The sequence below is a fragment of the Peromyscus leucopus genome, chromosome 5 (assembly GCF_004664715.2).
Source record: "Peromyscus leucopus breed LL Stock chromosome 5, UCI_PerLeu_2.1, whole genome shotgun sequence".
NCBI lineage: Eukaryota > Metazoa > Chordata > Mammalia > Rodentia > Cricetidae > Peromyscus > Peromyscus leucopus.
Window position 1 is genome coordinate 67,604,364 of NC_051067.1, and position 25,259 is coordinate 67,629,622.

The 25,259-nt window shown below is 40.4% G+C and overlaps 1 protein-coding gene across 4 annotated transcripts in view; it reads left to right on the plus strand.

Moving 5' to 3' along the window:
- Window positions 1-25,259, plus strand: part of Slc39a12 (solute carrier family 39 member 12) — a 95,836-nt gene that overhangs the window by 24,535 nt on the left and 46,042 nt on the right. For all 4 annotated transcript variants that reach the window (XR_005091624.1, XR_003734624.2, XR_003734625.2 and 1 more), the window contains 2 exons: window positions 4,328-4,502; window positions 11,693-11,865. Coding sequence is in view for 1 of the 4 variants with exons in the window: in XM_028870507.2 (XP_028726340.1) it covers window positions 4,328-4,502; window positions 11,693-11,865 (348 nt within the window). In the remaining 3 variants the exon portion in view is untranslated. The remainder of the gene's footprint in view (window positions 1-4,327; window positions 4,503-11,692; window positions 11,866-25,259) is intronic.

Genomic DNA, 25,259 nt, shown 5'->3' on the forward strand with positions numbered 1-25,259 from the left:
CTCATACCAATCAGTTGAGAATTTAAATATTACATAAGTCCCAATAATGATAAGCATACAGCCTAAATTTAAGATAGATTAGGAAGAGATTCCTTTGTGCTTTGACTTATGGAAGCATATTTGTATAATAGATTGGTCCTTTCAAGTGGTTCTGGTGTTTGAACCTGGGGCTAGGTAAATACACTTATCTTTGACCTATATCCTTAGCCCTTTTAAAAATTTTATTTCTTTCTCTTGACATGTGTGTGCATGCATGTTTGTGCATACCCATGTGTTTAGAAGCCCAAGAGGGTAGTGGAGTCTTCCTGATTGGTTGTCACCTTATATATTGAGGTAGGGTCTTTCACTTGAATCTAGAACTCACCAGTTCTGTTAGTGTAGCAAAATGGTTTGATCTGGGAATCCCATCTGTTCTTGCAGTAAACTTGAAAGTACAGGTGGGTTGCCATGTATGTGCATGCATGTTTGTGCCACTGAGCTACTTGGCTGGCCCCATGACTTGTATTTTAAAGATAAAAAAGTATTTAGATGTCTTAACAATACTGGATGTTGTACCCACAGATTATGAATACATTGCTGTGGAATATCACATATTCTTGCTACCATGTCTTTGAAAAAGTCATTTTCTAGGCTGGAGATATCCCTCAGCAATAGATTACCTGCTTAATGTGAGTGAGGCCCTGGATTCAATAACCATCATCTCTTCTTGTTTTCTATCACCTCTGCTAGGTATAAAATGTGTCTATCAGACTTTACTTTTTCAAGCCATATCTATGGTATTTACCCAAAGGTGACAAGCATTTACCTCCAAGTTAATCTTTTCACATCCCCTTTGTGATAGTTTGAATGAAAATGACCTCTATAGGTTCATAGGGAGTGGCACTATTAGGAGTGTGGCCTTGCTGGAGGAAGTGTGTCACAGGGTGTGAGCTTTGAGGTTTCAAATGCTCAAGCCAGGCCCGGTGTTATTCTCTCTTCCTACTGCCTTTGGATCTGGATGTAGAACTCTTAGCTACCTCTCTGGCACCATGTCTGCCTGTATGCTGCCATGCTTTCTGGCTCTGATGATAATGGACTAAACCTCTAAACCTGTAAGCTAGCCCCAACTAAATGTTTTCCTTTGTAAGAGTTGACATGATCAATGGTGTCTCTTCACAGCAATAGAAACCCCAACTGAGATACCCTTAAAAGCCAGTTCAGTACAACACAGTGCTGTCCCCCATCAAAACAACTGCCATCTTCATAAGACCAGCTATATCTCCTTCAAAGCTATCAATCATTTCTGTTGACATTCTCACATAGAATGAGAGTTTGGAGGGTCCTTGGACCCTCACCTTTGTGTCTAGCCATTCTTTCCAGGCATTTGTATGCTATGTTGCCATAACCAGATGTGTTCTGTGATGTGGGGAAGGGGCTAGGAGCATACAGACTGTGGAGGACTAAGGGAAGGGGAAGGAGACTCCATCTACTTATCCATGGGACAGCCATCATCCAAGCTGGGTGATGTCATAGCCTTTTCTAAACCCTTTGGCTCATCACGATTTATTGTTTGCATTACAATGTGTACCAATGCCCAAGTCACCCAGAATTGTACCAGAATACGTTCTCCTTGTCTATGGGCTTTCACTATATTTTCTTTAATTTGATATCATATTTTGGGATCTAGAGTGTGCTTTCCAGGAAACTAAGGATTAGATTCTGTTATTTAGTCCCAGCATTTTTGAGCTGGGCTTTAGACATTGCTACACCACTCTTTTTTAGGAAACGATGTATCAACTCACTATGTGCTGGTTTTCCTACTTTTAGCCGCATGTTGATCCCTGCTTACCTCCTTTTTCAGAGGTCCTTGCATCCTCTCTTAGCTTTTCATTTAGGTCCCTGATTTGGGGGCCACTTGTCAACTTTTGTGAGACCTGGGATTGGAAGATCTTAAAGAATGGGCTAGACTACAGTCTAATGCTTCAGACGATTTTACTTCAGTTTCTTTTTTCTTTTTTGGTTTTTCGAGACAGGGTTTTTCTGTGTTGCTTTGGTGCCTTTCCTAGATCTCACTCTGTAGCCCAGTCTGGCCTTGAACTCACAGATATCCACCTGCCTCTACCTCCTGAGTGCTGGGATTAAAGGCGTGTGCCACCACTTGCCAGCTTTTACTTCAGTTTCAATGTACTGAATGCACTAATGCAACAAAGAAAGCAATGATTCAAGGAAGGCTGTTTGAGTTTACAAAAACATGATCAGAAAAACATGTAAATAAACTCCAATAAGCACATACTAAATATTAACAGAACAGCCCTTTCCTGGAACTTTCTCAGGACAGAACAATTTAAACACAATTACCTGGCATGTACTACAGATTATATCTGGGAAAGCATGAAAACAAGGCAGAGGGCCATATCCAGATCCAGTGTGCACTGACCAGATTGGATTCTATAGCTGTGTTCTGACATCTAACAAAAATAAAACATGTCTTATAAATTGAATGCAAATACTTGTCACAGCAGGCACGAAATCACATCTAAGAACAATCCAGGGAACAAAATGCACCTGAGGTAAAAGGCCTTTTACCTATTTTTCCTGGAACCTCTCTCATAGTTTCCCAAGGCATTGTCTACCACACATTATTCTTTTGGCTGTGTTTTGATAGTACTTTACTAAAAGGTCACTTTAGAGTGGACACTTACATGGCTATGTGCTTATAGAATAAGCGGACCATACTGTGAGAAGAAACATACATACATACACAGAGAGGGAGAGAGAGAGAGAGAGATTCTTGGCCTCCAGGACAGGCCTGTATGTGCAACTTTGATACTTGGCATTCAGGACAGGCATGTATGTGCATCTTTGGTTCTGATTTTTCAGTTTAGGTTATGGATTTTCCTTTGTACTCTGGGTTTTCTTGTTGTATGAGTGTGTAATTTTTTTCTCATTCTTTTGTAGTCTCCTCTTGGTTTTCTTGCTTGTGTGGCTTCTCTTTCATGAAACCAAATATTTTTTGGCCAGAAGAAAGCTTTCTTACCCACAGAGTCACCACCAAAGATTTTGAAATGGAGAGAAAACCACTAGGTGTTTCATAATTATGTCTTGATTAACATGTCTTCACTGAAAAGTTCTTATATTCTACACCATAGAAAATCAGGCCAGGCTTGTAAATCATTGCTTATTTCTAAAAGTACCATACTGGTTGTGATTAAAGTCTACAAAGCTACTGGGTTCTTGTTTCAATAAAAGTGACTCATATCAAAACTATATTTCATTCTCATTAAAACTTTCAGGGCCTAAGAAGATGTATCAGTGTGTAAAGTACTTATCCTACAAGTTTGAGGACTGGCACTAAGATACCCAGAACCTATGCAAAAGCCTGGTGGCCATGGTAACCCATTTGCAAGGTTTGGGAGGTGGAGATGAGGGATTCCCTGGTCAAGCTCTCTAGTAGACTAACTGAAATGGGGAGCTCAAGGTTCAGAGAGAGATGAGAGACTCTGTACTAAAGGTGGAGAGTGGTAGAGAAACATGCCCCATGTCAGCCTCAGGCCTCCACATGTACATGTATACAACGTGCATATGCATCCACATAAGTACACATGTCCTCACATTTGAACACAAATACATACATGCACACACACACACACACACACACACACACACACACATAAAAACCCTAAACTTTTTTAAATGCATACAACCCTAGTTTTTACTTTTAAATTGGAAAAACACCTTATAGTAGGTTTTAAAGGCATGTTGCATTTATTTTAGGGATTTCATCTAAGCATGCCTATGTAGCATGAAGAAACATGAAATTGTAGATAAAGCAGGTAACATCAGTCAAAAATAACAATTATTTCTGCTTTTTATAGAGAATGTTAACAGAGATAGGTCACCCTAGTGTTTAACATGCATACTGGCTACCTGACATAGCATTCCCTTCTAAATTTAACCTCTCATTTCATTTAAAAAACATGTTTCTGGCTCAGGCTTGTTAAGTGAGATGGTACCAAAGCCAACAATTTCATTACTACAAGGCTCCCTTTTATCATGTGAAGTCACAACTTTGCACATACAAAGATTTCACCATTGAAAAATGGGCAAAACAAAAATATGAAAACTTCCGGGTGTGTGTGTGTGTGTGGCACTGGTTAGAATATCATGCAATGCATTGCAAATCAGTCTCTAGTTTCCAGAAAATAAATATATATGCCAGAAATATGAAATGATACCCGCGATCACGTCACCATGCAGCTGTCGCAGCCCTGTGTAGTTCTGGCCCCTGAAGTGGCTGTTGTATCTGATTGAAGGCTGAGGTTTGTAACTGTGTGTTTTCTTTATACAGGCTTGCTTCTCTGCTAGGCAGCTGGTGGAGATCTTTCTACAGAACCATAGTAGTCCTTCCATTTCTAAGGAGGATTTTAAGAAGCTAAGTCCAGGGATCATCCAGCAACTACTCAGCTGCTCTTGCCAAATGCCCAAGGACCAGCAAGCAAAGCTCCCACCCACCACTCTGGAGAGTAAGTCTGGGTCCCACAACCATGTGCACAATGCATGTAGTAATAGCAGGAAATGTAGAGTGCTCACTGTGTAGAAGGAGCAGTCCTGAGCACTATACATTTACCAAATTATTTAGTCCTCCATATAGTGAGGAGGGACAATTGCTATCATTCTCATTTTACAGATAAAGAAACACAGACATGTATATGCTTAGTCACAGGTTAAAAATTATGGACTTGTTAACATGATGACATTGAAAGTCAAACCTGAGCAAGTCAGTCTTACAGTCCTATTTCTGCTGGTTCTGATGCTTTTCAGTGAATTTTATTGTTACTTTTGAGAGGTTTTCTTTGTATCCTAGGTGAGCCTCAGACTTGTTCTCCCCAATGCTGGCTGGGATTATGGATGTGTGCCAACATATAAAATGATTTTCAAAGCACATTTCGTATTTTTTATATAATTCATTAAATCAATTCTGTCCTTCATATTTGACTAAATCGTAAAGCAACTTACAATTTTATGATTCTTAGGGGGTCTGAAGAAGGATGAATAAGTAAAGTGCTTATGAGGCAAGCATGGGGGACCTGAATTGGGTTTCTAGCACCCGAGCAACAAAACAAAACAAAACAAAACAAAACAAAACTGAGTGTAGTGGTATGTGCCTGCAATCTGAATTCTAGGGAAGTAGAGACATGAGTATCCCGGGGGCTTGCAATCTAGGCAGATTGATGAGTTCTAGGTTTAGTGGGAGATCCTGTTAAAAAAAAAATACAAGCAATTGAGGAAGGCACTGTGTTGATTCCAGACTCCACATTCATGAATCTGTACACATACACACACACACACACACACACACACACACACACACACACATCTCTCTCCATAGTTTACACCCTTTAATAGTTGAGAAGTGACAGGGTAAAAGAGAAAACACACCAGGATTGGAATGGGAAATGTATACCTGAGACATACTCTTCAATCTCAGGAACTGTGTGATCTTAAGCAATTTCTAATTCCACTTCTTGGGACTGGCTCTTTTCAACTCAGTGGGAAGTAGATGATACCGTAGAGTGCTTTCAGCAACCCCCACGTCCTGGGATTTGTGAAACATGAGGGTGTATTGGGGTAAGTGAAGGTACACGAGCTGGTGGCCTGTGTTGGAGGTGCCAAAGCCAGGGAGATTACAGCCTCCCAGCAATGGCTGGTGGCTCTAGAAAGTGCAGGGACTTTATACTCTCCTGGATCCCACTGAGTCACCATAGCAGTAACTTGTAGTTGAAGTTTTCCTGTGTCCACCCAGCTCCTGCAGCCACTCAGACCCAAGTAAACACACAGAGACGTATATTACTTATAAACTGGATGGCTGTGTCAGGCTTCTTGCTATCTGTTCTTATATCTTAAATTAACCCATTTCTATTCATCTATAAGTTGCCATGTGGCTTGTGGCTTACCAGTACTTTTACATCTTGCTTCCTCTGTGTCTGGCTGGTGACTCCTGACTCAGCCTTCCTCTTCCCAAAATTCTCCTCTCTGTTTATCCCACCTATACTATACTTCCTGCCTGGCTACTGGCCAATCAGTGTTTTATTTATCAACCAAATCAGAGCAACACATTCACAGCTATAGAGCAATATCCACACAGCAGTAATTTATTGATTTTATAGGGAACCTACAGAGTTCAGATTGGATAAAGAGTTCAAAAATGTGTGTAGTACATTGAAGCTTTATGACCTCCGTCTCCCTAAAATGGTGGCCAAGAATAGCCATGACAGTGAAAATATAAAACTTCAAGCACTGACCATTAATAGACCATATATGATATATATGAACAGATATGAATATACATATTTAGAGTTGTATACTTTGTGATAGACTGTAATGTCTACCATTTAAAAATTGAATTATCCAGCTACTCATCTCAAAGTTACAATGGATTCTTGAGTGGTAAGTAGCTCATTTGAAGGTTTACTGTGAGCAAAAGCATGTTATGTCCAAATACCTAAAACGTCCTAGCTGCTGGGAGGAAAGACACTTCACTAAAGTGAGGAGCCTAGAAACTCAACATGTGTGGTCAGTGATGCCTGCAAGTGATGAGAAAGAAGTGCAGCACCTCTGAGCACATGGCATGGCCATACTCCCACCACTGGGTACGGTGCCTGGTGTGTACAAACCCCTTACAGAAAAGCTGTTTGAACATAAGATCTATGGGGGGAAAAGGTGAATGGTTTATCCTCTTTTTTTATGAACATCTAGACTCTTCTAGAGAAATTTCTTTAGCAATATCCCATTAATAATATACAGCAAATAACCTCTCTTAATAGATGTCTCTGTTCACAATTTAAAATGTGGCACTATGTAATTAACAGAGGCTTTGAAATTTAGAGCAATGGGAGATGTTGCATTAAAGTGGGATGAACACAGGGAGACATTAATAAGGAAGCAGAGTTCTATGGGTTGTAACTCAAGCCTTACGTGCCACCTTCAACCTCATTTCTAGGAAGGAAACATGTGACCATGTTCAGATCAAATTTCAGACCTGCTTTAAGTAGCTGCCCTGCAAAGGCCAAGAATTCAGTGTGTAGTTCCAGTTCTGTCATGATGGGAAATGTTGAGACAGAAGCTATTGTTAAATTATCAGACACCAATCAAGGTACCATAATGCTTGGCCTGGGGCTGAGGGCAAATCTGCAGTCCTTTTACATAACGTCAGAGATTTTTATGATTTCCAGGCTATCCCACCCACAAGAAAGAAGAGAAAATCTAACATAAAAGAGAATTTAAAAGCTCCAAAGTTATGGAAACAACCATTTTCCCGCAGCATCACTTTGTTGCTGCCCACAGGACAAAGAGAACAGGGAGATAGGAAGTGAGACACGTCCAGACTCTAATGTGTCCTATGAGGTTTTAACCTGTTATGGTCTCTTGTAGGCACTATTAAAACCCTTGAGTTGCCCATGTTGAAATCCTAATAACTTTATGTATTTAGGTGAGAATAGTGGCATTTGTGAATAAAGTCCAGCTGGGGATGGATGGGCTATGAAAATCTTCAAAGATATTTTAATAACATGGGAGTCCTTGTGTTCTTAATAAACTAGAATGAAATAAAACAGCTGTGTAGGTGAATGACCATCCCAGCCATCTTTAAAGTTATTAAAATTAATTGTTGTAAAATATGCACATCATTAAATTTATCTCCACTCCTTTCTTTAGATACAAAGTGCCCCGTGAGTTCTAAGCACACGCTGTACCACTGGCCTGTGCTTCTGCTCCTTACTTACTTTGGTTTGTATAATTCAGCAGTGCTCAGTATATTCACGTAGCTATGAAACAGCTATGTTTTCATATTTCCAAACTGAGAAGACCAGCTCTTCATTGTCCCCTAGAGCACTATAGAGAGACGCCACAATGAAGAAGTGGCAGAGAAGGTGAAAGATTGAGGACTGTCATTTTCCTGCCTGTTCTTGGTACACTACCAACTTCCTTTATCCCAGTAAAGTGGGAACTAGGAATCAACAAAGGTCCTCTTAAATCGGGCTTATTGCTACATTAATATGCATCATTAATATGATCTGATGTGAAGGGTGAACCTTCTTGAAAACCTAAGTATGGTGGGAAAAGCATATTACTTTTTAAAAAATAATATTCACAATTTTTTTCTTGGACAATTTCATACATATATAAAATGTATCTTGATTATACCTACCTCCAGTTCTCTTCTTCTACTACTCTGAGTCCCCTAACACATCCCCCAACTTCCTGTTCTTTTCTTAAAATAAAACAAAAACAAAAAGACAAGCCAGGGGGTGCAATTAGTGTTGTCCACATGTTAGTGAGCCATTCAGTTGAGCTGGAGAAACCTACCAGCAGCCGTTCCCCTGAAAAAGCAATGACTACCCCCACACACCTCCTCAGCTAGGAGTGGGAGTTCATGATACCCTCCCCCAACATTCTTCTATAATAATAAACTTTAAGAGAATATTTTCTTTGAGACTACAGTGGAGGGGCTACAGACAACTTGGCAGCAAAGAGGATATACAGCTCTTATGGAGAACCTGGATTTGGTGCCGTACCCTCATGTCCAATGACTTAGGACTGCCTGCAACTCTAGCTCCAGAGAATTCAATGCCTTTGGCCTCTGTAGGCACCTACACATTGATGCACATAAACATCGACACTCATGAGTGTCGATGCCTATGTGCACACCTCCCTAAGGGATTGGGGGTTTGATAGGTCCTCCCCCCAATGCAGGCAGTTTGATGAGTCAGCATTGGATGTGAGGAAGACAAGGTCTTTAGAGCTCATTTCCAAATGGGGGATTTGTGGGCAAACCAGGCAGAGTTACAGGAACACAACATAAGCATAACAAGTTAGTCACAGTGGCCTCCTGAAACAAAGACATGATTTGCAAGGTGGTCAAAACAACATGTGTAGTTGAAACAAAGGTAGAGTTGCAAGATGGTTGTTAACCTTTTTAAATAAAGACATGATTGTCATCCCTGGATAAGGAAGTATATTTGTAGTTAAGGTTGCAGGAGGGGCATAACCCAATCCTTGAGAAACAAAGATTTAATCAGAAACTGGAGCGAACCTAATTTGTTTTAACTATGAGATAGTTTTTAAGCCTAAGATGGAAGCAGGCTGGTTCTTCAACAACCCCCCTCTCCCACCCTGGCCAAGTGGGACAATTTACACAAGGTGGAGACTAAAACTCAGGACAATGAAACTTGGGGCACTATCATCTTTGTGGGCACTGGGACTGTGACCCAGGGACTGACCTCTTGATTTATTTTTCTTACACATTTAAACATAATAGAACTTGTGACCTTTATGATAAGAATGAACTCTATTGACTGATAAACAGAGCTTAGGGCTAGAGCCTAGAGGAAGGATCTGTGATAAGCACAAGGTGAAGGATGCAAAGTCCATGGGGATTCTCTTATGGGGATGTGCTCTATTCACTGCAGGGTTAAGACCTAAACAATGCTCAGGATATTGGGGGGATTCAGGTGAGAGCTGGCTCCTAATAGAATAGCAAAGAATCACCAAGTTGATTGACCACTTTTCACTCTGGCATTCCAGGTGACTAGGACTCATTCACTTATTGAAGAAAACAGGCCTATGTGATTGACAATCCTGGTTTTTTCAATGCTTATTCTAAGCTATACTTCCTACACATATGTGCACAATTAAAAACAATAAAAATAAAATCTTTAAAACTGCAATTAGATTTAAGTATTATGATAGCTGAAGTATTCCATTTCCTCCTCAATTTTTCCTTACACATACATTAATTTTTAAAAATAATCTTAACATCTTACTGTATTGGCTACTTTTATAGTTGCTGTGAGAAAATTCCCAAGGGAAGCAACTTAAAGAAGGAAGCCATGCTTTGATCCACAGTTCCAGGGAATAGTCCATCCTGGAGGTGCTTGAGGCATCTGATCACATTACATACAAAGTCAGAAAGGAGCTCAGCTCACTTTCTCCTTTCTATTCAGTCCATAGGATGCTGCTGTCTACACTTAAGGATGGATCTTGCCACCATGATTCACTTAAGCTAGAAAACCACCCAGAGATCTGTCTTCTAGATGATTCAAGGTTCTGCAGGTTGATAATCAAGTCAAACCATCACATTTACTTTGCTGATTATTAAAACACTATTTGGAGGCCTAGATACATGGAATAAATTTTAGGGGTTATAAGAATTCTTGATAGAATCTAAAATGTAGACTGTTAAAATTTATATTTCCAATCGTTCATATTGATGGATCAATTTTCACCTATAAAGCCACTCATTTTAGTTATTGAGAATAGCATCAATTTTTACATATCCAATAGTTTTGGACAATTTTAGAAAGAAGTTCTCCTGAAGTCTGTGCTCAGTTTGTTCATAAGCACTGGTCTGCAGTGGAGCCCCACTCCATGCTTCCCCAACGCATCTCCCTTGCCTTTGAAGTGTTTAAAGTGATTAGATGGGAATCAGTACTTGGGTCTCCCTAGGGAGTTTATGGGAGTGTTGTATTTACCAGTAGGAAAAATGCCTTTCTCTGTGGGTGGTAGGTGTCTGGGCATTTGCTTGCTTAGGTGATTTTACATAAAACATGGGGTAGCTCTGCATGTACACCTGCATATGGAAGAGGGAATCAGATCTTATTACAAATGGTTGTGAGCTGGCATGTGGTTGTTGGGAACTGAACTCAGGACCTCTGGAAATGCAGCCAGTGCTCTTAACTGCTGAGCCATCCACAGGATGCCCATGGCTTGAGGCAACTTCAGGATATCTGAAAGGAGTTTCGATGAGGGTCCAGTTATGATGGTGTGCCAGAGGCCAGAGGCCTTGAAATAGACCAATGACTCATTGCAATGAACATTTTGTGGGTTGGGCTGAGTGGACAAAACGGTCCACCACGTGACACAATGCAGCTCCCAATGCCACTGGGATGAGTGAAGAAGTGTTGGAAAGACGAGGAGCAAGGTGGGTTTTGTTCGTTTTCTTTTGTTTTTAATTAATTTGGGGGGGCATGCTGCAGGGGTGAGGGGCAGATGGGAGGGACTGGAGGAGAGTGGGATTGGGGTACACGACGTGAAATTCCCAAAGAATCAATAAAAAATTAAGTTAAAACAAACTAAAACAAAGAAACATGGGGTAGCTTCAGAGCCACGGTCAGGTGAAAACTTAAGTCTTTGCTGTAACAAAATCATCTGGGTGGCTTATGAACAACAGAAATGTGTCCCTCCCAGTTCTGGAGGCTGAGAGGCCCGAGATCAATGTGTTGGTAGACTCTGATTAGAATTGATGGTGGTGGCACGGTCTGCTTTATGGTTCATATAATGGGACCAGCTCACTATCTCCCCCTGCTGGAAGTTCTTTATAAGGCACTTACCTCATGCTCTTGGACAGAGCCCTCCTGACCGACCTCTGACCTCCCAAAGGCCTCACTTTCTTTGTACTGCCACCTTGGGGGCTGGGTTCTAGGGGGTGGGTGAGAGTGGTAATAAACATTTAGACCACAACAACTCATAGATGATCATAGAAGTTCACTCTTCGCCTTAAAACTGAAAGTAATCTTTTACCCCATACAAAACTTACAAAGCCATTGTATGTCCCAGCAAACTGTTATCGTAGGAGAGAAGATCTGGAATTTCTGCCAGCTGAGGCATGAGTGGACAGCAGTGTGCACTGACAGCCTTTGTCGCCTCCTTTGACTAGAGTACGGCTACAGCACGGTGGCTGTGACATTCCTGACGTTGGGTTCTATGCTTGGGACGGCACTGGTCCTTTTCCACAGCTGTGAGGAGAACTACAGTCTTATTTTACAGCTCTTCGTGGGCTTGGCTGTGGGAACTCTCTCTGGGGATGCCCTGCTCCACCTCATCCCTCAGGTAACCTTGTTCTTCTGTGGGAATCTGTTGGAGTCTAGCTCCGACCTGCTGAAGGGTTCTTGTCGGGGAGGAGAGAGGAATGAGAAAGTATTAGATAGAAATATAGGTGGAAATGGAGAAAAAAAAAGACAGAGACACAGGATAGCTCCGGGAGGGCCCTGGGTCAATACCCAGCCATCTTGAGGTTTATTCCAAAGGGCTTTTTATACAATGCCAAGGGGTGAAGCAAAAGACCTCCCTCTTTCAAGATCAAAGCACAACATACAGCCAAGTGTAGACCCTTTAAATACCTGGTAACCATGCCCATGGCCAAATCATTCTATTATGCAGCACTGCTGGGTAAAACGAGATTCTCTGACCTTGAGTAAGATCATTTAGGGAGCCTCTGTGGGCGCCTACATTCTTTCCATTGCAGATGGGTGGCATCTGGTTCTTCTTTCCATTCAATAACGAGATATTTATGCAAAATTTTTGGTGTGAACCTCAGTGAATAAATACAAAGGCTGGGGTTTTCCTTGGAAAGAACACCTCTTGCCCTGAGCATCTTTGCACCCATGGAAGAGAAGAAAGAGATAAGCAGACATTGAGTCCATCCTCAATTATCTTTGTTTTTGAAATAAAGGTAGTCAATATAGATGCATTTCTAAACAGTCTTATTAAATAAAAAACATGGAGCCAGATATATGTATGGGTGAAAGTCTGGGAGAGATCAGGGAAATAGAGAAAGCCACAGTTAACCTTACCTCACAACTGGACAGCTTCCAAATGTGAGTTACATCCTGTCTACCCATGCCTGTATGCCTTGCTGTTTTGCCATCTGATTTGCTCTGTGTTCAGCTACATCACTTCCTCTTCCTGCCCAGCTGTCACTTCCTATCTGTCTGTACAGACTTCCAGACCTCCATGGTTAATTAGTGTTGGAATTCAAAGCATGTATCACCACACCTGGTTCTGTTTCCAGTGTGGCCTTGAACTCACAGAGATCCAGACAGATTCCTGCCTGCCAAGTGATAGGATTAAAGGTGTGTGCTAACATTGCATGACTTCTGTGTTATAGCTGGCTTTTGCCTCTGATCTCCAGGCAAGCTTTATTTATTAAAGCACAAGTAAAATATTACCACAGGTCAGGTTATTAGATTGGATTAAGAAAAGTTCAGGAGGCAAATGTCACAGAACATACACACACACACACACACACACACACACACACACACACACACAGTCTTTGAGTGTGATGCTGGCCTTTCTCAACTGCTCCCCTTTACCCTAATGCATCAGATCTGTTTCCCTCTGTTCTTGTGTTTTGCCTCAAAGTTTGATTTCTCGCCAATTGGATTTTTGCCTGGTTTCTGCCAGGGGGAAGTATCACAGGAAATTCGGGGCTAAAGGAAGAGGGACTGTACCATTTCGTCTAGCTTTCTCCTGACTCTGGCTCTCACACCTCATCCAAAAGTAGCCATAGACTGTCAGGTTGTATCTGGAGGCTTCCTCCATAGCATCCCCTCTCTCAAAGTTTCAACAATGTCATTTTTTACTGTTGTCCCTTTAGAGCTACAGTGGAAATGGGTTCTTGGATGGCTGTTCTCTGGGTCCCTTGTTCCTTAGCCCTGCCTGAGTCTGCCTTAGTGTCATCATTAGCATCATTGTCTCTGTGTTTGAACCCTCAGAGTAGACTTCCCTTCCTCACAATAATAACGGTGTTTGGATTATTTCTTTTCTTTTTGTGTTGTGTGTGTGTGTGCTGTGTGTGTGTGTGTGTGTGTGTGTGTGTGTGTGTGTGTGTGTATGCTCACATGTGTGTGCACCTACATGTATGAGTATGTATGTATGTATGTATTTGGACATGAGTGTGGTTGCTAGATATCAATAACAGTGTTTTCCTCAGTCATTCCTCGCCTCACTGTTTGAGGCAGGGTCTCTCACAGAACCTGGAGCTCACCAGTTTGGTTACACTGGCTGGCTGCTGAGTTCCAGAGATCCACCTGTCTTAGCTGCCTCAGTCCTGGGCTTATGGATACGTGCTGTGACACTCAGCTTTTCATGTGAGTGCTAGAGATCTGAAGTCAGGTCCTTGTTTTTGTGAGATGAGTCCTTTGCTGATAGCCCCTGGATTTCTTTCCTCAAAAGAGCCAAAAGCACCAGAAAAGTGGCTGTCTGTTGAAGTCCTCGGAGGCTTTTTTATTTATCAGAAATGAAAGGACTAGACTTGAGATGTGTGCGAGGTGAGGTGGGGGCACTGCCCAGGAGGTTGTCTGTCTGTTCTTGATAGGAATGGTGACAGCACACTAAAGATCATGCCTCCTGTGAAGTAGGAAATGGTCAACATTTCCACAAGCTGCTGGCGATTTCCTCGGGATCACTGCTGTTGCTTAGAGGCTCAATAATTATTTAATATTAAAAAAAATGGCAAAATGAGCATTGGAGAAATTAAACAAGCCACTATTGGTTTTAATTTCCCTCATAATCTAATTTTCTGGAACTATTTCAAGACTCATGTATTGGCTCGAGGCAATGGCCACAACCGCTTTCTAGGTCACTGCAGCAGATACAGATATGTTTGTTGCCTGGGAGCCTGGGAAACAGCAGGAGGTTTCCTCCAAGGAGCAGTGCACAGCTGGGGAGCAAACCTGGACTTGGGGTGCATAGGAAATACTGCAGATCTGTGCAAAAAGGTTAGCTTGTATCTATGACATCTGAAGGCAAAGTTTTTTCTTGAGAAAAGCAATGAGGACAAGCGTTATTAGAAAGATGAAGAAAGATCTCCTGTAAAGTGTGTTGGAAAACTAGAGAAATCAGTGGTTCCTGAATGTGATCTGCATTTTCAAAGATCTTTACAGAAGTAAGAAAATACCACTGATTGATGGATTTTATCATTGCTAAATTTGTTCAACCTAAAGATCTGTTTTAACCTGAGATTGTGATCTGTTCATTTATTTAATTGTATGATTATAATGCTCCTAACTTTACGAAATGTTGGTTGCATGAGTATGAAGTGAGTGTACATTAGTGTTATTACCAAACAAGTTAGTACAAAGAGACTACCATATTCTGTTTTTTAGTTGTAACTGCATGTATGTGCTTATCCATCTATACATGGTATCCACTGGGGGTTGGTTCTAAGACTCCTGAGGATATGAAAGCCCACACATGCTCAAGTCTCTTTGTGAAAAAACTGTATAGAACTTGCATATATCCTATGTATAGCTTGTTACTTTAAATAATTTAGATCACTTACAATATGTAATACAATGTAAAATATCTGCAATACTCTACTATTCAGAGAATAATATAGCGAGAAGAAATTCAGTTATTTTTTTCTGAGTATTTTCATTCTATATTTGGTGGATATATATATACATATATATATACCCCAAGACTATATTACATAAACATAAATATGAATTTATAATTTCTATTTTCTTTATTTGAAACTCAGAAACACCCTACTTCTACAAACCCCTGAGCTATTTCACAAATTGCTATTTTTTGGGAAAGGAATATACTAGGTGATAATTACTTACAAGTATACATAAAGTCAATGAGGGACTGAGTGAATGGAATGAGTAAGTTAATTAAAGGGAATCTCATAAAGCCCTTCAGACTACTGATAACACTCCTGGTCACACTGTAGGTGGAGTTTTTCTGTGTCCCAGCAGTCAGCTCTGTCCCACCAATTGGCTTCCAAACAACCACACTGAGACTTATTATTAATTATAAATGATCAGCTGATAGCTTAGGCTTGTTTTTAGCTAGCTCTTATAACTTAAATTAACCCATTTCTATTAATCTATGTGCTGCCCCAAGGCTTGTTTGCCTCATCTACATACTGTTCATCCTGTATGCTCTGCTTCTCATGCTGTCTCCCTCACATCTCCACAGCCTTCTCCTCACCATTCTCTTTGCCTAGCTACTGGCCAGTTAGCTTTTTTTTTAATTAAACCAATGGTAGTAACATATATTCACACAATGTAAAGGAATATTCCACACACAGAGCATACACTCTGTGATGTGCTGACTTTCAGGTAGATTTCTCTATTCAGGTAGAACAGAATTGAAAGTTTAATTGCAGTGGTGCATGGGACACATTGACATGGGGACACACTTTGTGTGTGTCCCATGCAGAAAGCATATTGATATCTTATGAAGCATTATTATACACACAGAACTCCTGAAAAGAAACCAGTTAAAGACAAAATGTATGAAAATGAGGCCAGGTGCTAACATAGAGCATTGGCATCTATTTATTCATTAGCAGAAGCTATTCAAAATTTGCCTTTGTTTTCTGCTGTTTACATTTTCTTTGATACTGGTCACACTATGTAATGGAGGTATTTACATACCCTACAGTACACTGAAATTTGAATGATTTCAGTTGCCATGGCATTCCCACAGACTAAAAGTTGAGCTCATTCAACTTCTAGGTTTACTCTTTGATATTTAAGTCACTGATGTTGGAGAAATTATTTTGGCCACTCCACGTAGTTAAAAGGATATTTATTTAATGGCGTAACTCACAAATTAAGTAATGGGTAGGTCGCAGGGTCTGGGGAAGGTGTTCTCCAGAGCTCTGCACAGTCAATCTTCACCGTTCAGCGTCCCGGCACCGAGAGAGCGCACAGAGAGAGCGCTCAGAGAGAGCGCTCGCCCATCCAGCTCTCGGGTCCCCCCGGCGCCTCCCCTGGCCCCGCCTCGTAGGCGTGACAGTTGCCAGAGTCTCAATGGGGGTTGGAACTTCCAGATCCAAGCTGGAATGGCTACCCACTACACACTGAAAGTTATTTCCTTCTTTCATTGTTTTATTTTCCCCTTTATTGAAAATAGATTTTTTTCTCACATAATACATCTTGATTGTGGTTTCCCTGTAGTCTTCCCAGATCCTCCCCATCTCCCCTTCCACGCATATCCACCCTGCCCTGCTTCTGTCTCTCATTAGAAAACAAACAGGCTTCTATGGGATACTAATAAAATATAGTAAAATACAACAAAAATCAACACATTAGAATTGAACAAAACAAACAGAAGGAAAAACACCTAAGGGAAAGCACAGGAAACAGACCCATTCACTTGTACTTTCAGGAATCCCATAAAAACACTAAACTGGAAGCCATAATATATATGCAAAATACTGTAGGATAAAAAGAGAGAAGAAAATAAATAAAAACAGTGAGATAAAATTATATAAGATATGACATTATAAGACAAGGAACTTCCAAAATGCCGTTGAGTTCATTTTCAGTTGGCCATCTATTGCTGGGCATGCAGCCTTCCCTTAAGAGTAGTTTGTTTTCTCTGGTGAGACATACTTGGAGGAAACTAAAGTTTTATTTGCAGGTGGTTATCAATTAGAAATCCTTCTGGGTTGGGCCATGTGTCCACTTCTCCTTTCAGCGCTAGGGCCCCAAATGGTGCTGACTTTAGTGGACCCTGTGCATGCTGCTGCAGTCTCTTGTGAGTTCATATGTATATCGATCATGCTTTAGAGAGCTTTGTTTTCTAGGTGTCCTTCATACCCTCTAGCTCCTACATTCTTTCTTCCTCCTCTTCCAGAGGGTTCTCTGAACTTTGAGTTTAGATTTGATGAAGACAGCCCATTTTGAGCTGAGTGTTCTGAGGTCCCTCATTGTATAATGTCTGGCTATGGGTCTCTGTATTGTAGATCAAAGCATTTGGAGCCGACTTGGTGTTTACATTTCTCTTTTGGTGGCATGCAGACTGCCTTCCTGTGCTAAAGATGCTAGAGCATAGGGCTGAAGGCCCTACAGAGGCACCAGCTTGACTTCTCCATGTTCAGTGAGTTATATAGTTATATATAGTCAGCAATGGGAGAACTTGCTCTTTCTTTTGTGGAGAGTAACCTATAGTCTTGGCACAGCCTGAACAGCCTGGGTTGTTTGAGGATTCCCATGGGACCCCCTTGGCCAACAACTCAATGAGATGTAACCCAATTCCAGTACTGGAAGCTTCATTTGGTGACAGGAGATGGCCACATGGGGCTTTGTCTCTCGCATTATTTGGCAGTTTCGTTTAGGTTGCCTTCATGTGTGTATATGTTTTAGGAAGCATCTAGTGTATTAGATTTGCATACTACCCCTCAAATGGTCCTTAATATTAGCCATATCTCCATGTATTCCCTTCTTTATTCCCCGCTTACCCTCCAACTTAATCCTCCCATTCCAGTCCTCCACATCCATCCATAACTATCTATTCTATTTTCCTTTCCTAGGGAGATCTATCTGTGTCCCCTCTCCCAACCAGTCCCTTACCCTATGCCTAAGTCTTTGGTTCTACAGATTATAGCTTGGTTATCTTGAGTTAATATCTAATCTTTACATATAATGAATACATTCTGTATTTGTCTTTCTAGGTCTAGGTCACCTCACTCAGGATGATATTTTCTGGTTCCATTCATTTACCAATTTTATAGTTTTATTTTTTTTAATGGCTGAATGATAGTCCATTGTGTAAATGGTGTAAACATACCACATTTTCTTTATCCATTCTTCTTTTCAGGGACATATAGGTTGTTTCCTCTTTCTGACTATTATGAATAGAGAGCAGCAGTGCACATGGTTGAGCAAGTATCTCTGTGGTAGGATGAAGTATCCTTTGGGTATATGCCTGAGAGTTATATAATTCAGGGTTCTCCAGAGTAACAGAACTTATAGAATTATTCCCTCTATATAGAAAGAGGATTTATTAGAATGACTTACAGGCTGCTATTCCAACAATGGCTGGTGGCAATCAGAAAGGTCAAGAATCCAGTAGTTTCTCAATCCACCAGGTTAGATGTCTTGCTGGTTTTCAGTATATTCTGAAATTAGAAAGAAGTAAGCTCTAATGCCAGTGAAGGAATGGAATTGCTGTCAAGATGAGGGCAAGCAGGCAAAGAGCAAAATCTTTCTTCTTCCATGTCCTTATTTAGGCTTCCAGCAGAAGGTGTGGCCCAGATTAAAGGTGTGTCTTCCCTCCTCAAGATCCAGATTAAAGGCGAATCTTTTCTAGGCTTGAAAGATCTGAATTAAAAGTGTATCTTCCTGCTTCAAAAGTCTAGATTAAAAGTTGATCTTCCTACTTCAAATTAAACAAATTTTCAAAAGTGCGTCCTCCATTTTTGGGATTCAGTTCAAGATGAAGTCAAGTTGACAACCAAGAATAGCCATTACAAATTCACCTTTTGTCAACTTGACACACAATCATATCTCCTTATGTTGTGATTAATTTCCCAATGGAAGCAATAACCAGGTCATAATAATACCTGAACATGATATAATTATCCCATGTGCAATCACATATGCATTATATGTACAACCAGGTCATAATTATGCCTAACATGCTCTAATTGTCCCTCATACAACTGCAAATGCATTATAAACTTAGAATAGGTGGCAATGTCCCTTGAGGGACATTCTTTTTAGTATCTCAAACTTAAATATGATAACCATTGACAATATATGTACACATTCTTAAAAAAATAGAACAGAAACACCCATGTCAACTATGATCCTCATTTCTGTAACTGGTCCCATGGATTTAGCTGGTGTTTGCAACCACCTTCCTCTACTGCCCATTGTGTGTTTCTTCCACGCTCTGCAAGCACCTCAGCATGTCTTGGCTCTTTTCCTGGAGGAGTGGTCCATACCTTCATTCCTCATGGGTCTGTGCCCTTTGTCACCTTGCCTGGATTAGGCTGTCATAGTTTCCCATTGATTTTTAATCACTGGACATGGTAGCACCAAGAGATGCCCTAAACTATCTCCTGCACTCGAGAGATAATTTTTCTTACCCCATGGTGAGAAGAAATCCAATTTCTCCATGGTAATCTGCATCAATCACCCTCTTAACACTGGTATGCTTTCCTTAGCCTGTTGATTTAAGGGCATTGGAAGCTCAAAGTAACCAGGGGGAAGTCTGAACTTCCAGTTCAATGGAATGTTTGTTGTGGCTCCTGGCAGGAGTGCTCCTCTCTCTGGAACCCAAATCTAAGGCAGCAGGACATAAGAGTTCTGGAAACAGAAAACGAAAATTTTCCTAGTGGGCCATTAGGAGTGATGGTGAGTGGAACTATTCCCTTTCCCACTCCTTGGTTCCTGAATCCATGGACCCTGGCTGTGGGAGAAATCATACCATACATTGGATGCTGATCCAACACACATAACTGCTTCCGAAGAACCCTGTCCTGGGCCTCCGGGCTGCTGCCACCTAGTTGGTACTGTAACTGTGTCTTCAAAAGGCCATTCCATCTTTCTATCAGGCCAGCTGCTTCAGGATGGTGGAAAACATCGTATGACCAGAAGATTCCACGATCCTGGACTCAGCATTGCATTTCTCTGTGTGTCAAGTGATCAAGCTTCCTTGATCAGAAGCAATACTTGGTGGAATACCACAATGGTGGATAAGGCTTTCTATAAGCCCACCGATGGTGGTTTTCACGGAAGCATTACATGAATGAAAGGCAAATCCATAACCAGAATAAGTATCTCTTCTAGTAAGGACAAAATGTTATCCTTTCCATGGACGAAGTGGTTCAATATAGTCAACCTGCTACCAGGTCACTGGCTGGTCACCCCTGGTGCAGTGCCATATTTGGGGCTCAATGTTGGTCTCTGTTGTTGGCAGATGTGGCACTCAGCAGCAGCTGTAGCCTTGGTGAGTGGAAGCCCATGTTGTTGAGCCTATGCATAACCTCCATCTCTGCAACCATGGCCAACTTTGTTCATGAACCCATTTGGTAATGACAGGAATGGCTGGGGAAAGAGGCAGATTGTCCACAGTACATCCTATCTACTTGATTATTGAACTCCTCCTCGGCTGAAGTCACCTTTGGATGAGCATTTTTTTTTTTTGTGGGACATAAGTATGTTCACATCCTCCACCCATTTGGAATGATCTACCCACATACTTCTTCACCAGATGTTTTTCTTACCAAATTTTGAATCATGCTCTTTCCAAGTCCTTTACCATCCAGCCAACCCTTTGGCTACAGGTCATGAATCAGTGAACAATTGCACGTCTGTCCACTTCTCCTTCCAAGCAAACTGTATGACCATGTGTACTGCCAGAAGTTCTATCCAATGTGAAGATTTCTCTCCACCAGTGTCTTTCAGTGTTGTCCCCAGAAAAGGGTTGTAATGCTGCAGCTGTCCAGTTGTGAGTGGTGCCTGCATAACATGCAGAACCATTAGTAAATCAGGCCCTAGTCTTTTCCTCAGTCAGCAGATCATAGGGAACACCCCATGACACTCAAGGTGCTTACCTGACATCAGATAGCATTTGTAATGGGAGTAGAAACCAGAGGCATTTAGGTAACTTCTTCATGTAACTTTCTTGTGCCTTTAGGACCTGCTCAGGCCCAGTCATGTATATACCACTTACATTTAGTAATAGATTGCTGCTGTGCATATCCTACTTTATAACTTGGTGGGTCAGATAACACCCAGATCATGACAGGAAGCTCAGGCTGCATGGTAACTTGGTGGCCCATTTCAAGAGGTTTAGTTTCCACTGAGACTATATAGTAGGCAAAGAGCTGTCTCTCAAAGCAAGAATAAATCTGTCTGCAGATGATGATAAAGCCTTGCTCCAAATCCCAAAGCTGTATTGAGGTAGATCAATTCCCATCTTCCTGAGGTACCAGCACATTGATTTCCATAGTGGCTGTAGAAGTTTGCAGTCCCACCAACAATGAGTGTTCCCTTTACTCCACATCTTGGCCAGCATGAGCTGCTTTTGGATTTATCTTAGCCATTCTGACAGGTGTAAGATGAAATCTCAAAGTAGTTTTGGCTTGCACTTCCCTGATGACTAAGGGTGTTGAACATTTCTTTCAGTGTTTTTTGGCCATTTGAGTATCTTCTATTGAGAATTCTGTTTAGATTTATACCCAATTTTTAAATTGGGTTATTTGTTTTCTTGATATCTAATGGTTTGAGTTCTTTATATACTTAGATATATATTATATGTACTAGCTAATATATTATATATATATTAGCCCTCTATCAAATGTGTAGTTGGTAAAATATTTTTCCATTCTGTAGGTTGTCACTTTGTCCAAGTGACACTGTCTTTTCCTGTACAGAAGCATTTCATTTTGATGAGGGCCCATCTATTAATTGTTGATCTTGGTGCCCGTGTTAATGGTGTTCTGTTTAGAAAGTCTTTCCCTGTGCAGTGTGTTCAAGGCTATTCACCACTTTCACTTCTGTTACTTTCAGTGTGCCCAGTTTTACACCAAGGTTTGATCGATTTGGAGTTGAGTTTTGTGCAAGGTCATAAGTATGAGTCTGTTTAGGTTCTTCTACATTAGGTCCTCCAGCTTGGCCAGTGTCATTTGTTGAAGATGCTGTCTTTTTCCCATTCTGTATTTCTGGCTTCTTTATCAAAAATCAGGTGTCTATGGGGATGTGAGTTTATGTCTGGGTCCTCAAATTTGATTTTGTTAATTGACATATTTGTTTTTATGCCAATATCATGCTATTTTTATTACTATTGCTTTATAGTACTACTTGAAATCTGATATGGTGATACCTTCCATAGTTCTTTTATTATTTAGGATTGTTTCAGCTATCCTGGGATTTTTGTGTTTCCATATGACACTGAAAAACCATCCTTTTAAGATCTGTGAAGAATCCTGTTGGAATTTTGATGGGGATTGCACTGAATCTGTAGATTGCTTTTGGTAGAATGGTCATTTTTACTTTGTTAATCCTATTGATCTATAATAAATTCTTCAGTTTCTTAAAGTTATTATTATACAAGTCTTTCATTTGCCTGGTTAGAGTTACCCTAAGATATTTTATATTATTTGAGGTTATCATGAAAAGTGTTGTTTTCCTGATTTCTTTCTCAGTCTGTTTGTCATTTGTATTTAGGAGGGCTGTCAATTTTTGTGAGTTAATTTTGTATCCAGCTACTTTGCTGTAAGTGTTTATTAGCTGTAGGAATTTTCCAGTGGAATTTTTAGGGTCACTGATATGTACTATCATATCATCTGCAAGTAAAAATATTTTGACTTCTTCATTTCCAATTTGTATATCCTTGATCTCCTTCAATTGTCTTATTGCTCTAGCTAAGACTTTAATTACTATCTTCAATAGGTATGGGGAAAGAGTGGGCAACATTTTCTTGTGGCTGGTTTTAGTGGAATTGCTTTGAATTTCTCTCCATTTAAGTTGATGTTGGTTATGGGCTTTCTATAAACTACCTTTATAATTTGAAGTATGTCCCTTGTATCCTTAATCTTTTATCATGAAGGGGTGTTGGATTTTTTCAAAGACCTTTTCTCTATCTAATGAGATTACCATGTGTTTTTTTTTCTTTTAGTTTGTTTATATGGTGAGTTACATTTATTGATTTACATATTTTGAACCATCTGTGTATCTCTGGGTTGAAGCCTACTTGATTATGGTGGATGATTCCTTTGTTGTGTTCTTGGATTCAATTTGCAAGTATTATATTGAGAATATTCACATATATGTTCATAAGAGAAATTAATCTGTAATTCTTTCTTTGTTGGGTCTTTAAGTGGTTTCATTATCAGGGTAATAGTGTCCTCATAAAGTGAGTTTTCATGCCCAAACATTGGCAATGTTACTTCTGTTTCTATTTTGTGGAATAATTTGAGGAGTATCGGCATTAACTTTCTTTGGAAGTCTGGTAAAATTCTTCACTGAAACCCTCTTGGATTGGCTTTTTTTGGAGGGTGTGGGTGGGAGACTTGTGATTACTACTTCTATATCACTAGGGATTATAGGTCTGTTTAAATTGCTTGTCTGATCTTGATTTAACTTTAGTAAGGGATAAGTATTGAGAAAATTTCTTTTAGATTTTCCAATTTTTTGGAGTACAGGTTTTTAGAGTATGTCCTTGTGATTCTCTGGATTTCTTTGATGTCTGTTGTTTTGTCCCTCTTTTCATTTCTAATTTTGTTAATTTGTGTGTTTTCTCCCCTCCTTTTTGTTAATTTGGATAAAGTTTCACTGATCTTATTCATTTTCTTCAGCAACCTGTTGGAAGGCTTTTCTGGTCAGAGGTTGCAATTTATCATGGCCTGGCAGCTTTCCCCAAAGCTTGGCAACATGAGGACTCCCTCTCCACCAGTGAGACTTCCTGCTCCCTGCCTGCCCTTACCTAGAGACTGTCTCTGGGACCTAGGACTGACCTTATCTGAAAGCCTCCTCTAAGCCTGGATGCCTGGTTTATCTCTAGTGTGACCCTTGGCACAGTTTCCTGCTAGAAGCCTTTCCCCTACTGCACATATGGTAACTAAGACTTGTACTAGGAGCTTTGTATAGGACCCAACTGCCACATACAAAGCCTTATGATAGGAGTGTGCCACTTAATGCAAATTAGGGTTTGTCCCCAGATTCCCCAATCCTACATACATCCCATACTCTGAAATAAAGCTGAGCTGATTCACCAAAGTCTTCTCCCAGAAGGGCTGTTGCCATTGTACCCACAGCCTTCTGAACCCTGTTCTCTGCTTCTGCTTCCTCCTCCATCATGGACCAATGCACCAACAATCCCAAGGAAGAAGAAAAATCCCAGAACCAACTGTTTGTTTCATTGATTTTTTTTGTATTGTTTTCTTTGTTTTTATGTTATTGATTTCATCCCTGACTTTAATTATTTCTTGCCCTCTACTCCTTTTGGGTGTGATTTCTTCTTTTTTGTTCTAGAGCTTTCAGGTAGGCTTTTAAATGACCAGTATTCAATCTCTAATACTAGTATTAGATCTCTCTAGTTTTCTTATGTAATCACTCAGTGCTATGAACTTGCCTCTTAAAACTATCTTCATTGTGTGCTGTAAGTTAGGGAATATTGTATATTCATTTCATTCAATTCTAGAAAATCTTTAATTTCTTTCTTGACTAACTTTTTATGTAGTAGAGAGTTGTTCAGCTTTCATGAGTTTGTAAGCTTTCTGTTGCTTTTGTTGCTGTTGATATGAAGCTTTAATCCATGGTGATCTCATAGGATGCAGGGTATTATTTCAGTTTTCTTGCATCTATTGAGATTTGATTTGTGCCTGATGGTCAGTTTTGGAGAAAGTTTCCTGAGATGCTGAGAAGAAAATATATTCCTTTGTGTTTGGGTGGATGTGTTTGGTTTTTCATGTTTGGTTTCTGACATCATTTAGCTCCAGCATTTCTCTATTTAGTTTTTGTCTGGATGACCTGTCTATTGGCAAGAGTGAGTACTGAAGTCTCCCACTATCAGTGTGTAAAGATCAACATGAGATTTAAGCTGTAGTAGTGTTTCTTTTATGACCTTGGGTTCCCTTGTGTTTGGTGCATACATGCTAAGAATTGTAATGTCCTCTTGGTGGATTTTTTCCTTTCTTGAGTATATAGTGTCATTTTCTATCTCTTCTGATGAGTGTTGGTGTAAAGTGTATT